Source organism: Erinaceus europaeus, chromosome 14 (genome assembly GCF_950295315.1).
Source record: "Erinaceus europaeus chromosome 14, mEriEur2.1, whole genome shotgun sequence".
Lineage (NCBI taxonomy): Eukaryota > Metazoa > Chordata > Mammalia > Eulipotyphla > Erinaceidae > Erinaceus > Erinaceus europaeus.
The window spans coordinates 66746843-66761330 of NC_080175.1; the positions used below are offsets into that span (position 1 = coordinate 66746843).

General features: G+C 42.8%; 1 protein-coding gene across 5 annotated transcripts in view; it reads right to left on the reverse strand.

Annotated features, from left to right (window-relative positions):
• The window catches only part of TNIK (TRAF2 and NCK interacting kinase), a 328431-nt gene that overhangs the window by 71673 nt on the left and 242270 nt on the right, over positions 1 to 14488 (reverse strand). For all 5 annotated transcript variants that reach the window (XM_060171963.1, XM_060171962.1, XM_060171961.1 and 2 more), the window contains exons 10-11: positions 11732 to 11907; positions 1128 to 1194 (exon numbers count right to left, since the gene is read on the reverse strand). In XM_060171963.1, coding sequence (XP_060027946.1) covers positions 1128 to 1194; positions 11732 to 11907 — 243 coding nt within the window. The remainder of the gene's footprint in view (positions 1 to 1127; positions 1195 to 11731; positions 11908 to 14488) is intronic.

The window sequence follows — 14488 nt, forward strand, 5'->3', positions numbered from 1 at the left end:
TCCTCCCAGCAGCAAGGGTTGGGGGTCCCTTTCTGGATGAAGACTCTCCAGCTATGTGGGGTCCCCTTCTCAGAGCCAGAGGACCCCAAGCCTCAGATTATCACCCCCACGCCAATTCCCTGACTCACAGACAAGGGATGGTAGCAATGAAATGACCCAAGAAGGCTTTGTCCGACCCCTGACTTTTGACCCCTGATCCCCTAGCTCCCCTGACCCCCTGACCACAGGGACTGGCAGCAGAGCTCTGGGGAGTGGTCAGCACCATAGTGAAATATGGCTTCTGAAAATGCCTGGTGCTTGGCTTAGGCAGTGGTGACAGTCTGAAGGCAGGTGACATGGGCATCAGGTCCTGAGTCAGGCCCTCAGGGAGCATGGAGTGTGAACCAAGCAGCTCAGACACTTCCAGTCCCTGTTCCTCAGGAAGCGGTATCCCCAGCCCTGTCACAGGGCACAGCTGGGAGGAAGCAGTGAGGTCTCAGAGTAGAGACCTTAAAGTTGGGGGCAGGTGGCTGCGGAGACAGCTCAACTGGTAGAGCACTAGACTTCTGTGCCAGAGGTTCCTGGTTTGACTCTTGGTACCACGTGTACCAGAGTGGTCCTCTGGCTTTCTCTTTCTCCTTCTCTCTGACTCATGTGAAATCCTCTCTCTCATATCTAGTCAATAATAATATAAATCACCGAATGGGGTGCACTGTACAAAAGCAAAGGACTATGAGGAGGGCAGGGAAGAGGCTGGGGGGTCTTTGGGGCCCTGGTGCAGGGTGAGGGGAAAGGACCTAAGTTGGGGGTGAGAGTGTTTTGCGGACACCTGTCATGGGTGATGAGAAGTTGTACCCATGTGTCAACAATAGTGCTGTAACCCACTAAAAACCCAACAAAGATATATATATAATTAAAATTAATATCTTTTAAAATTGTGGAGATAAGTTATATGTTGATTTGCAGGTTTTCTGAAGAGTCTACCTAGAATTTTCCCCCTAATTATCGAATATATATATATATATATATATATATGTTGACAATGATTCAATCAGACCCCCCAAAAAAAACCTAGCATTTTGAGAGTGATCAGAAGTTCTGAGAGCGAGTGAGGGTCCCATGAGCAGCCCTGGCCGGCCCTCTCTTACCTGGGCTCTCCCGAGTCGTTCTCTTCGTCTTCTTCCTCGCTGCCACTATATTCGTATTCTGTCTCATCTGGAGAGAGAGAGAGGCAGGGATGTTAGGGCCCAGGACTCTGTGGTGCAGAGACCCAAAGATCTGTGCCTAATGCTGAGAGGGGCCAGGCTCAGGCTCCATTCCAGTGGCTCAGGTCCCACCACAGTGATGCTGAGTCCCCTGATGCTGCCCAGGGGACTCTCCAGAGTGTCTTCCCTACCTGGCCTTCACAAGCACTCGAGGAAACCAAAAAACACTGCAGATACCTGTCACGGCAAGATGGGAAAATGTACCCATATGCCAATGACTGTACTGTAACCATTAGCCTCTCAATGAAAAAAAAAAAAAAAAAGAAAGAAAATGAAAGGAAGGAAGGAAGGAAGAAATTTAAAAAGAAACTAGAAAACAACTCTGCTGGTGCCAGCTCCCCTGACAAGATTAGCCATGCCAGCTTCTACTGGCCCAACTGTTCCCTCACTGCCTTATTGACAGTATTCCTGTTTAAGTAAGAGTTTTATAGTAACTTACATGGACTCACAAATTTCTTTTATCTGTCTTGATAAATAGCAGAAGGAGACACTTGACAGTTTGTGTTATAAAAAATAAGGCCTGAGCCCCATCAGCTGGGGCCCTAGTCGGGGAGTACTGAGAGTCCCAAACTGACATGATGGGCCTAGATCTCAAATCAATCCCTCTCCCCAATGTTACCAGTCATCTCTATCAGGAACAACATAATAGACCCTTTGTGGGCCCCCATAGGACCTTGCCCTCAACTCGGATCAACAACGCTAGAGAATGTTCCATCCTCTGAAGGGAGGATGGACAACATACTCTATGCTACACCTGAGGAAGATGGGTCCTGATATTGGGGCAACTTGGAAAATTCCTATTCATGACCACATAATATGAGCTCAGGCTTATAGGGTTACAGAGGTCACATAAGCTCCTAAGCTGAATATGGGCTCCAAATCAGAGCAAATCGATGGGGTTTACAGCCAACAATATTTATACACCTTCCCATATTTGGGAGCTACTCTCTTCCTTGATCCAGCTTTCTGGTCCTTTTTCCAGCCATGACATCATCTCCCCAGACAATAAATTGGATCCACCTGCATATCAGATTTGAGGCTGGGGGGGGGGGACCTAGCATAGTATTTTAGAAATAAAAAAAGAGAAAAGAAAGGAAAATAAGGCCTGAAATGTGTGCCAAACTGGCAGGCTGCATTTAGTTCAGCAGTGTGTTAAGTTAACATGTGACAGTGAAGAGGACTGAGCTTTTCTCTGGAGGCAAACAGAATCTAACACACAGCTGGGATCAGAGGCCCCAGAGTAGCCAGAGACCCTAGGGCTATGGAGGAGGAAGACTTGTCCCACAGCAGGCCCTCCACTGAGTCTTTGTGCCATGTGTCCTCATTCATTTCTCACAGCAACCTTTGAGCATCACACATTCTTTCCAAACAAAGATCTGGATTCTCTAGTAGAGTGGCCAGCATCGTTTCAGTAAGAGCAGCTTCAGCTGAGAAATAAGAACAGAAAGGAAGCACAAAGTAGAACTTGGACTGGGCTTGGTGTATCTCACCAAAGTAAAGGACTCCAGTGGGTGGGGATGGGCAAGTGGTTTCAGGTCCTGGAGAATGATGGTGGAGGAGGACCTAGGCTGCAGGTGAGTGTTTTGCAAAAAACAGAAATTTTGCATAGATACCAACAACTGTATTTATTATAAATCATTAATCCCCTCAATTAAAAAAAAACAGGTTAAGCAGAGGCTGTAAATTAGACTCAGTCAAGAGCTTATGTAGTCTGAGAAAGGACTCATTCCAAACAGACCCTGTGTTAAAGAGCAAAACATTCAAAGAGCAGTGAGACATCTGAGAAAGAAGCAGCAAGCCCACCAGCTATTAGGGAGAAGGCTGGGTAGCAAGGAAATGAACTGGGCTTTGGAAAATCGAAAGCCATCTCCAGTTGGCAGATGAACATGGTCACAAGTGGGCCAAGCTACATAACCACCCGAGGAAGGTTGAGGGCATTATTCTGGATGACATATTCTGAAATTAGCTGTAAGAGGCAAGATATAGGCTTGCTGATTCTTACATACTCCATGCCGATGGGTTATTCTGTGGGCAATAGTGAGTCTCTGCAGAATTTTTTAAGCCGAGGAGAATGTCACATCATTACCGTTCATTCATAGCTATGGATTAGCAATGAGAACTATGAAAAATGTTTTTACCTAGGTGGGGGAGATAGTATATGGTTATGCAAAGAAACTCTCATGCATGCCTGGGGCTGCAAAGTCCCAGGCTCAATCCCTCATACCACCATAAGCCTAAACTGAGCAGTGCTCTGGTAATAATAATAATAATAATAATAATAATAATAATACTGCAATTTGCTTAGGCTGCCACCAGGAGGATGCTGTCACATGAGGACAATGAATTTGATCATAAGGTTAAAATATCTGACATACTATTCAATTATTGAAGCAACAATGAAAAGAAGCTAGAGTATTTTGAGCCTGTGTATTTTTAAAATCACAAAGTATCTTCATATATTTATATGTAAAAAGATTTTAGGTACCTTGTTTTTAAAATTTATTTAATTTATTTATGCCCTTGTTGCCCTTGTTGTTTTATTGTTGTAGTTATTATTGTTGTCATCGTTGTTGGATAGGATAGAGAGAAGTGGAGAGAGGAGGGGAAGACAAAGAGAGGAGAAGAGAAAAATAGACACCTGCAAACCTGCTTCACCACTTGTGAAGTGACTACCCTGCAGGTGGGGAGAGAGGGGCTCGAACCTGGATCCTTCCGCCGGTCCTTACCCTTTGTGACACCTACGCTTAACCCGCTGCACTACAGCCTGACTCCCTGGCACCTTATTTCTAAAGTATCACTTCACCATGATTTCACCATAATCTTCTTAAACTGGTTTAATATTTTACATTGAAGGTTTACTGTTGTGACACAGTCCGTGAATAGGACTTTGGGACCTGATTAGTATAGGGCTAGGATGAACTGTGAGAGCATAATTAGCATATGGCTGAGTTCAGGCTGCTGTACTTACATAAACCAAATTAACTTACTCTTACTTCTGCTGATAGTTGGCTTTCTTCTGTACTTAAAATATACCATTCTGTACTGCTGTACCCCTATGAAATAAGCCTCGTTTGAACCTGAGCTGTATCACCCCTCTAGTTTTATTTTTCTTTATTTTTTTTCTTTTTGCCTCTAGGGTTATTGCAGGGGCTCAGTGTCTACACCATGAATCCACTGCTCCTAGAGGCTATTTTTTTTCCCTTTGTTGCCCTTGTTGTTTTATCATTGTTGTGGTTATTATTATTGTTGTTATTGATATTATTGTTGGATAGGACAGAGAGAAATGGAGTGAGGAGGGGAAGACAGAGAGGGGGAGAAAAAGATGGACACTTGCAGACCTGCTTCACAGCTTGTGAAGCAACCCTCCTGCAAGTGGGGAGCCGGGCGCTCGAACTGGGATCTTTATGCCGGTCCTTGTGCTTCGCACCGCGTGCGCTTAAACTGGTGCACTACTGCTGACCTCCTAGTTTGTATTTTTAATTACAATAAATGGCATCCCAACGTGTTGCAATTTTTACCCACTCCTTTTTGCCCAATGTGGTTTGACTATGTATCTTCCATGCGTTGAATTACTATGTATGTTCCACTTGGATTTTGCAGGCTGAGGTTCCCAAACACGCTGCAATTTTTTACCTCATCCTTGTTGCCCAGACAGTTAAACTTTAATCTACCATACATGTTGAATTTTTTTTTATTTCCACCCTTTCTGCTGCATGTTTTTGTTTGTTTGTTTGTTTGTTTGTTTGTTTGACTTTAAACTTACAGTTCTAGACTCCATAACCTGATGAGGGACCCAACCGCCCTATGCTAATTCCTGGTAAGTGGCATCCATTTAATTTTAAGCTTTCTTCTACTTTTACCCTTTCTGAAACTGTCACTATGGGTATATTACATTCTAAGGAAGACAATTTTCACCTCAGACAATTGAAAGAGACTTTAAAGATATGTAAAATTCAGTGTTCCAGCCAAGAATTACGCAAGTTGTTAGATGTAATCAAGGTCGTCTTCTCAAGTCTTCCTCAAACATAGAGCTTTATCATTTGATATATGGAAAGAAATTGGCAATGATTTTTATAGAAATATTGGTATGGTCACAGCAAAACAGCTTTAGACCTATAACCTCTGCCTATCTCCTCTGAAGCAACTGCAGTTTTCTTTACAAAACTATTCCCTAAGTTTTCCTTCTTCTCCTCGTATTTCCAAATCCACTTTTTCTTCCTCATCCTCCTTGCAGGCACAACCCATTTCTAGTGTGCCTGAAACCCAAATACTTTTTCATTTTTCTGTTGAGTCAAAACAGGCCGCTTAGTCTGCATCTGTGTTTCAAATTTGTTCTTGTTTAACTATTCATGGCTTTAGCAAAGAATGGGGCAAATGTGGTCTGACACCATTTCTAATTCATGGAAATTCTTTCTCTAGCCTCTCCTTCCTTTGCTGTTCCACCTCTTCCTGTGATGTCAGACTCCTTTCCACAGCCACCTTCTACTGTGCCACACAACTCACTCCATCCCTTTCTCTCCCCTGCCTTTATCCCCACTATGGAGCCAGACATGTCGTTACCAATGATAAAAACAGAAAAAAATTCCTTTCAAAAATGCTACTGAGTGATTCTTTGAAGAAGGACTATAAGCAAGATGGTTTTTTTGAACTTCAAGATTTCCCCATGCTCCCAAAAGGGAAAGGACTGAGATGAAGTATAAAGCTTGGCCAGATCAGCTTCCTAGAGACAGCTCACCTAGTCAGTTAGTGGGTGCAGGTGCTTTTGCCTCTTCCAGTGAACACATGAACATCGGAAAAAATGAAACATGTCTTGCTGTGCAAGCAGCCGTCACAGCATGGGATAAGATACATAGCACTCAGAGTCTTTTAGCTCTGTTTTTCAGAAAGCTATAGAACCCTACATGGACTTTGTGGACAACTTAAAAGAAGCAATAGTTAGACAAATAGACAATAAAGAGGCAGCCAAAATTCTAAGTAAGGGATTAGCCTATGATAATGCAAACCAGGATTGTAAAGGAATTCTTGGGCCACTTAAAGATCAATCTTTAAATACTGCTCAGATGATAAAAGCATGTACTAAGGTACTGACTCAAATCCATAAACCACATGTTATGGCTGCATTCAATCAGGCCACGTGTGTGGCAGGCTCAATATAGTCCAGGTTTGTTTTAAATGTAATAATGAAGGCCATTTACAAAAGAATTGCAAGGTGAATCTCGAATGACTTAAAAAGTATCTGGAGATGACAGATGTTCAAAACCTGCCTTAGCCCAGTTCCCAAACTATAAAAGAGGTTTTCACTGGGCAATCCACTGTCCATCCAGAACTTATGCAGGAGATAATTCTCTGCCAGGAGACAAAAGGTGGGGCTCTGGCCCTTCATTCCATAAAACAATGAGGACTGTTGGGTAGCTCTGAAAGATAGGGACTTATTACAGGCATGAACTGTAACAGATTGCCTTACTGTGTCTCTATGTCTTGAACCTTCCAGTTTCTCTATAAGGATGATTTATTTGAATAGTGGGATATGTGTGTATGTATTCACAGAGATTTATCCTTGAAGCCACTGTTGATTGTGAAATGTTGTTAGACATTCCCATGCTTCTTAACTCAAAGGGATAAGCTAGAAATTGTACCGACTAGTGTCGGGGGCCCAAAAGTTTTATTAATTTTTTTTGCTATGGTGCTCTAGTTTAACCTCTCTAAGTTATCAAGTGCATTCTGGAATTATTGATACTGACCATATGAGACAAATTAAAATTTGTCATTTGCCCTATGGCACCTGCATTGCACAGTTAAAACCCTATATCCTATTTGATGGTACATACAGACAAGAAGTGTGTGACACTTTGAATTTGTCTACTATTCTCACTCCTTTTTTTCACCAAGGTTCTAAGCTCTTGTTGAATGATTTGGTATCTCTCTGGTACAAGCATGAACCATTGTTCTTTAATGCCTAGACTAGCAAGCTATCACTCCTCACTCCTCCTGCCTTTATGGTTTGTTTGTTTGTTTTTTATCTCAGAAGACACTGATAGTGAATTCTGGCCAATGGATGTTTCACACAACCCTCAGTTTGGTAAGTTAAAATTTGTTCCTGTCTCTGTGGACACTGTTATAGGCTTTATACATGCCACCTGTCAAACAGGAGGCAGCCCATGTTTGTGAACACTTTCTCTGCCTTTGCTGCTAAAGGTATTCCTCATAACAGACTGACAACAGCCCTGAATATGTTTCTAGGTTATGGCTTATTTCTTCTAAGCATGGAATTGGCAGGCTCTACTACCCCATTGGATGAGCAATTGTGGAATGCTATAATGCACCCTGAAAGGGCTAATCCTCAAATAAACAGAATACTGAGAGTTTTATATATTTTAAGTTTTTTGAACTGTATAATGCTAATCAGACAGCTGAGAAACGTTACTTTTCTCCACAGAGCTTCTATTCTTTCTCCAGCAGATGCCTCATGAATTGCCTAGCCTCTGTGATGGAAGGCAATAAGATTACTAAATTATGGTCTTGGAGATGTTTCTTTTAGTTTATCACTCACAGGTCTTGTTTGGACCCATGTCAAACAGTTAAACCTTTTGTCTGCAAACTCCTCTCTAGAACACAGCCAGTTAAGGCCTGGATTGTAGCATTCCAACACCTTACATGCACCATGATTCCCATGCCCAGTAACCACCTGAAATCTGAGCTACCTCTGTTATTTTCTGAACTGAGTTTCCAAAAGTGTTGGGCCATTTCTGGGTTAGACACAGATCCCAGACCAAAAGGTCTTTAGGCTAAAAGGGCCTGAACCCAACACCCAGTTTCTGTGGCCGGATTTTTGGGGAGTGAAGTGAGGGCTTGCAGAGGGAACACTAAAAACATCAAAGACTTGCTTATTCACCTATATTCATACAGACTCTGAGCATCCTGTCCATGTTTATACTAAGAAGTGACATAGCCTGTGAATGGGACTTTGGGACTTGATTAGCATACAGCAGAGGATGAACTGTAAGAACATAATTAGCATATGGCTTACAGCTGACGTCAGGCTGATGAACTTATGTAAACTAAGTTTAACTTCCAGGCAGCCTGAAGTCCACTCTTTTCCCATCTGGCTCCTTCTAGTGTTTGAGCTCAGGCCAGCTCAGCTTCCCAGGGCCTACCATGCTGCCTATCTCAGGAGACAGAATGTGGAGCTGAACTTTGGAAACTTATGGATTACAGGCCTGACCTACTCTTACTTATGCTAGTAACTGCCCATCTTGCTGTACCTAAAATATACCATTCCATACTGCTGTAGTGCCATGTAATAAGCCTTGATTGTTTTGAACCTGAGCCATGCCACCCCTCTAGTTTTTATTATTTTTAATTACATAGTTGATTATTTCAAACTTTGCTGGAATGGATTAAATGAAGGTTCGACGTAAATTACAGAAATGTTAATCTATGTATTAATATATTTATATTAAAAGAATTTGTAGCCAAAAAAGGGGCAACACTAAAGTAATACAATTATTCCCACTCTCTAGAGTAAACCCTTCATTTATCAGGCTCTTCAGTTTTACTTCATCAACATCTAGTTTGATTGCTTTTATATTACTGACTTTTATTTTTGTTTTTTAATTATTACTGATTTTTACAAAGTCATAAAGCAGATACACCTTATGAATGACTTCACCAAAACTGGTCTTAGAGCTACAAAAAGTGAAAAAGTGTTAAAGAGAGCAAACCCGTTAACTAATCCAACTAAACAGAGAGAATGAGATCTCACCCAACACCTTTGAAGGAGCAGAGAAAGTTTAGGGTTAAGGCTAAGCTGAACGAAGGTTTTTAAATTATCACTGAAGTCCTGAGTATACCCACTACCAAGAATTTTACTCTTCCATTCTGCACACAACAAACACACTGAAAATAATCTCTCCTTCAGTGCCTGTGTCCAGTGAAGAAGTAATTACAGAAGCCAGATCTCTGATTTTCTGTGCTCCACAGAGATCTTTGGTCCATACTCCCAGAGGGGCAAAGAATAGGGAACCTTACAATGGAGGGAAGGGGATATGACATGGTGGTGGTGGGAGTTCTATGAATGGTGCCCCTCTTCTCCCACAGTGTTGTTTATCAGTATCAAATTACTAATAAGAAAAAATAGAAGCAGAAAAATAAGAAAACATAAATCAGGGAGTCGGGTGGTAGAGCAGCGGGTTAAGCACAGGTGGCATAAAGTGCAAGGACCAGCATAAGGATCCGGGTTTGAGCCCTGGCTCCCCACCTGCAGGGGAGTAGCTTCACAAATGGTGGAGCAGGTCTGCAGGTGTCTTTCTGTCCCCTTCTCTGTCTTTCTTTCCTCTCTCCATTTCTCTCTGTCCTATCCAACAACGATGACATCAATAACTACAATAAAACAACAAGAGCAATAAAAGGGAATAAATAAATATAAAAAAAAATTTAAAAAGAAATTTAAAAGGGGGCTAGGTGGTGGCACACCGGGTTTAGTGCACACATTACAGCGCAAAAGGATGCCGGTTCAAGTCCCTGGTCCCCACCTGCAGGGGGAAAGTTTCATGAGTGGTGAAGCAGGGCTGCAGGTATATCTCTGTCTCTCTATCTCCCGTCTCTTCTCAACTTCTCTCTGACTCTATCCAATAATAAAAATAAAATAAAAAGTAAATAAAAAGAAAACACAAAGCAAACTTTGGACTGGGTTTGGTGTATTGCACCAAAGTACCATGGGTGCTTAGCTCAGTGCACCACCGCCCAGCCTGCTATATTGCACCAAAGTAAAAGAATCTGGGGTGGAGGGTGTGGGGGAGGGCTCATGATGTCAGAGGACCTAGAGGGGGTTGAATTGTTATGTGGAAAACTGAGAAATGTTACACATGTACAAACTAGTGTATTTTACTGTTCACTGCAAACCATTATTCCCACCAATAAAGAAAAAAAAGTGGTCTCTGTTAATGAGGACAGGCAGTGGTGCACCTGGTTGAGTGAGCATACTACTGTGCACAATGAGTGGGGCTCAAGCCCCCTGGTCCCCACATGCAGGGGGGAACTTCATGAGTGGTGAAGTAGGGCTACAGGTGTCTCTCTGTCTCTCTCCCTCTATATCTCTCCTCTCAATTTCTCTCTATCTCTATCCAATAACAAATAAATACAAAAGAAAAAAAGTAGGTTTTTTTTTCATGTAATATAGTAAGATATGAGTCACACAGCAGTTTGTACCTCAAAGAGTTTAAAGCACCCAAAGTCAGCCAGTTCTTACTCCCAGGCCAGAGGTAAAGATGCCACATGTTCCCTTCAGAAGATAATCTTAAACAGTACTAAGGAATCAGAGATCAGTCAAGCATTGTCCAAACAAGAATAGATCATAGCTTGAGTATGTGTATGGGTCAAGTGTTATAGCCAAGCACTTTACATGTGTTACCTGATTGTCTTAATTAGAGAATACTGATTATTATGCTCCCACTCCTCTTCTAAAAAAAATGGGGTGGGAGTTCACATAACTATTATTAAGGGCTAAAAAGACGACCTGAACTCCAAATTCATGTCTGTTGGCATGGGTGTGGGTACCTAACTCACCCCACATGCCCAGAATAAAGTTCCTCTTGAGACAAGATGGCTTTGAATAGGCCAGAGACGTACTCATTTATCTAAAACCTTCCCTAGAAAGTTTTGCCTTTCTGGAATGGCCCAAGAACACCCTTCTTAAATAGCAGCTAGGATTGTATCATCTTGGCTTTCCTGTTTCTTTCCAGGTCTTATTCCTCCAGGTTGCAGAGCACAGAACTCACCATCCTTGTCCCTGGCCTGCCTCACACCCCCTGCCATTACCTGACAGCTGGCCCCTGCTGGCACTTTTACCTCTCACACTTCAACCTGCCTGACCCCCTACTCTACTCAGACAATAGGAGCACAGTCTCAGATTGGACACACAGTATCCTCAAAGATGCAGAGAAGAGACAGTTTGGTGGAACAGCTAGGGAGGGTCTGAACCTGTTGAGGTTTAAAAAGACACTGAGTCATCTCTCAGCTCAGAACGACAAGCTCTGTTGTGTACATCAACACAAATACAAGAAAACTCACTGACTCCAAAATACCTCAAGTAGAAATGAGCCCCAAGCATATGAATTTCAGTGCTTCATGATGTCAGTGCAGAGAAATGTCAACTAGACTTGCTTTTTTTCCAAATGGTCTATCTTGCATTCATTTTTAGTCTTCTTCACCTGAATCTTCATTTCAACTCAAATTAAGTCGCTTAACCACGTGAAACCACTTCAGACTATGAGTTAATAACACCTTGGTCAGTTCCTATACAAAGGACAGTTGTGTTCTGCCCTGAAAAGCTCCCTATGGGTAGTCTCACTCTACTCACCCCACTCAGATGCTGCAACCCGAGAGGCAGTGCCCCCAATCTGACTTCCCCACTGCACCGCTAAATACACCGCAGCCCCTGACTCCCTCATCTTCCTTTCCTCTTGCTGGAATATGAATGTTCTGCTGACCTTTCTCTCCTCGCTTCTTCTTTGTCCTATCGATATGGTCCTTGAGCTGGATGCGGACCTGGCGCTCATTCGGTTGGTCTCTGATGAAGGGGTGTTTCATCAGCTGCTCTGTTGCCGGTCTCTGACTGTGATTCTTCACCAAGCAGCTCTCAATAAATGACTGGAATTTTTTAGACCTGCCAAACAAAAGATAGACGCCACAGCTCCAGTGCTACCCAGAAAAAGGCAAAGCTCTCCTTTTGGAAAATACTAGGATTTAAAAATGACAGAGATTGGATTAATTAGGCAACAGAGGGATCCAACAACCACAAACTACCTTGAGTCTTTTGCTGGTGGCAGTGGGGTTTAAAGTGGCCACCACCAGCACACACTGGGTGGCAGTGTATAATAGGCACATGCATGGACACACTTTACACAGTTTATATATCACATCACCACAGACGTGCAAAAGGAATCAGAGAATGAACAGACCTCCCAGAAATCAGTCTGTTTGAACAGGGGAACCAGAGCTGAGCCTTCAAGAATCAGGAGAAAATCACTCTGGGAAAGGGACCATGTGGATAGGCAGAAAAACTGGTGAAAACCTAAAGTCGAAGGAAGCATACTGCTCCTGGGAGGGCACTGAGGTGAGTTGTCTACATAAACGAGGCAATAGATGAAAGTTGGAAAAAGTAGAATCAATGACGTTGAACGGGCTGTATCAAAGGCAAGATTCTCACGTGGTAAAGGGTTACTTACCACATCTGTTTTTTCTCCATAACTAGCAATTTCATAATCATTCCTGAAATATGTTTCCCAAAGTAAGGAGAATAGGGTATGTGGGGTATGTGGTGTGTGTGGTGTGTGTGTGTGTGTGTGTGTGTGTGTGTGTGTGTGTATGATCAACATGAGGATTAGGACCCTGCATAACAGAGACTACATCCACACTAGAGGAAGTGTCCAGTCCTCCAGACAAACCCAGTGCTGAAGGCTCCTGGGGCACCTGGCAGGAGAGGCCACTGCTGAGATGGGGCGGGAAACCCAGCCTGAGTGGAGGCTGAGAGGAGTTAATGTAGTTTCTCTCTCAACCAGCAAAATCAACTAAAGCTCAGATGGGAGAACATCTGAGGAGGGACTTTGCAAACAAATTGAGAAATAGTGGACATTCCTAAGGAGTCAACTGCTGAAAGAGAAGTTAAGATGAGGCCACCAGGTTCTAGATGCTACCATGATGCCAACTGGACTTCCCTGGACAGATGACCCCACCAATGTGTCCTGGAGCTCTGCTTCCTCAGAACCTGCCCCACTAGGGAAAGAGAGAGGCAGGCTGGGAGTATGGATCAACCTGTCAACACCCATGTTCAGCAGGGAAGCAATTACAGAAGCCAGACCTTCCGCCTTCTGCATCCCACAATGACCTTAGGTCCATACTCCCAGAGGGTTAAAGAATAGGAAAGCTATCAGGGGAGAGGATGGGATACGGAGTTCTGGTGGTGGGAATTGTACCCCTCTTATCCTATGGTCTTATCAGCGTTTCCACTTTATAAATAAATAATTTAAAAAAAAGAAAGAAATAGACCTCATAGAGTTCTTTTCTAGGTAGCAGGTATGCATTAGGAAGATGAAAACACAAACAGCATCAGGTGGGAAGCTATGTTCCATTCACAAGGAATGTAAATGGAAGCCACCCCCCCAACTACAGGTAGAAGAAAGTGCATGTTTTTCACTGAGCGCTTTGCAATTCATCACAGAATGAAATCACTCACCCCAACTATAAGATATGCTCCAGACTTAATACTGCAGTCTGTCCATCTATCTGCCCATACCAACACTTAAAAAGAAGGCTGCAGAAGGACAGAGGTGGCTCACCAGGACAGCACACATGAGGCGCCTGAAGAGGGCCTTTCAGGAGTGGTGGAGGGGTGCTGTGGTGTCTCTCCACCTGCCTGTCTCCTTCTCCCTCTCTATCTTTTTCTGTCTCTCACCTTCTGTCTAGAGGAAAGAAAAATAAACAAGTAAATATATAGGCAAGTAAGTAAGTAAATAAATGAATAAATAAGACGGGCCCTGGGGACTGTAGAGTCCTGTAAGCACTAGGTCCCTCAATAACCCTGATGGCAGGAAGCCAACAAGAAACTAAGGATTGTTCCAGAAGTTCCAGAAGCAAAGGACTCTGGGAAAGAGGGCTGGGAGGGGGCTGGAAAAGGAGGGTTTAGTTCTTGGTGTAGGATGATGGAAAAGGTCCTAAGTTGGGGGACAAAGTGTCCTATAGACACTTATGGGAGATGAGAAATTATACCTATGTGTCAACAACTTTGCTGTAAACAAATTGCTCCCCAATAAAATGACAAAAGAAACCATGCTTTAGTTAAAACAAGTCTCCAAAGAGAGACTCATTGCCTCTAATTTGAGTGTGGTCAAAAAAAAAAATCAATATTCTTAATTACATGCTTAATTACAAGTAAAAACACCTCATTTAGGTTGACTGCACCTGCCTCTTTGCTGAGCAGTTTGCTAATGGGTTTAAAGCACATTTATATAACTTTATTGCTTGACTCTCTGATGGCAATAATTTCATCCTCTCCCCACTTTCTTAAAGGCCAGAGTTAGTGGCACTAATTTCTCAAGGGCTGGCCTAGAGAAACAAATGTTCCCGATGGCCGTTCAGACACGAAGGTGAAGAACATCTCCATGTCCCAGATTTTTCCTGCTTATATATTAAACTGTATTAGAGGAATTAAAAAAAAAAAAAAGCCTGACAGTATAAATCATTCTTGC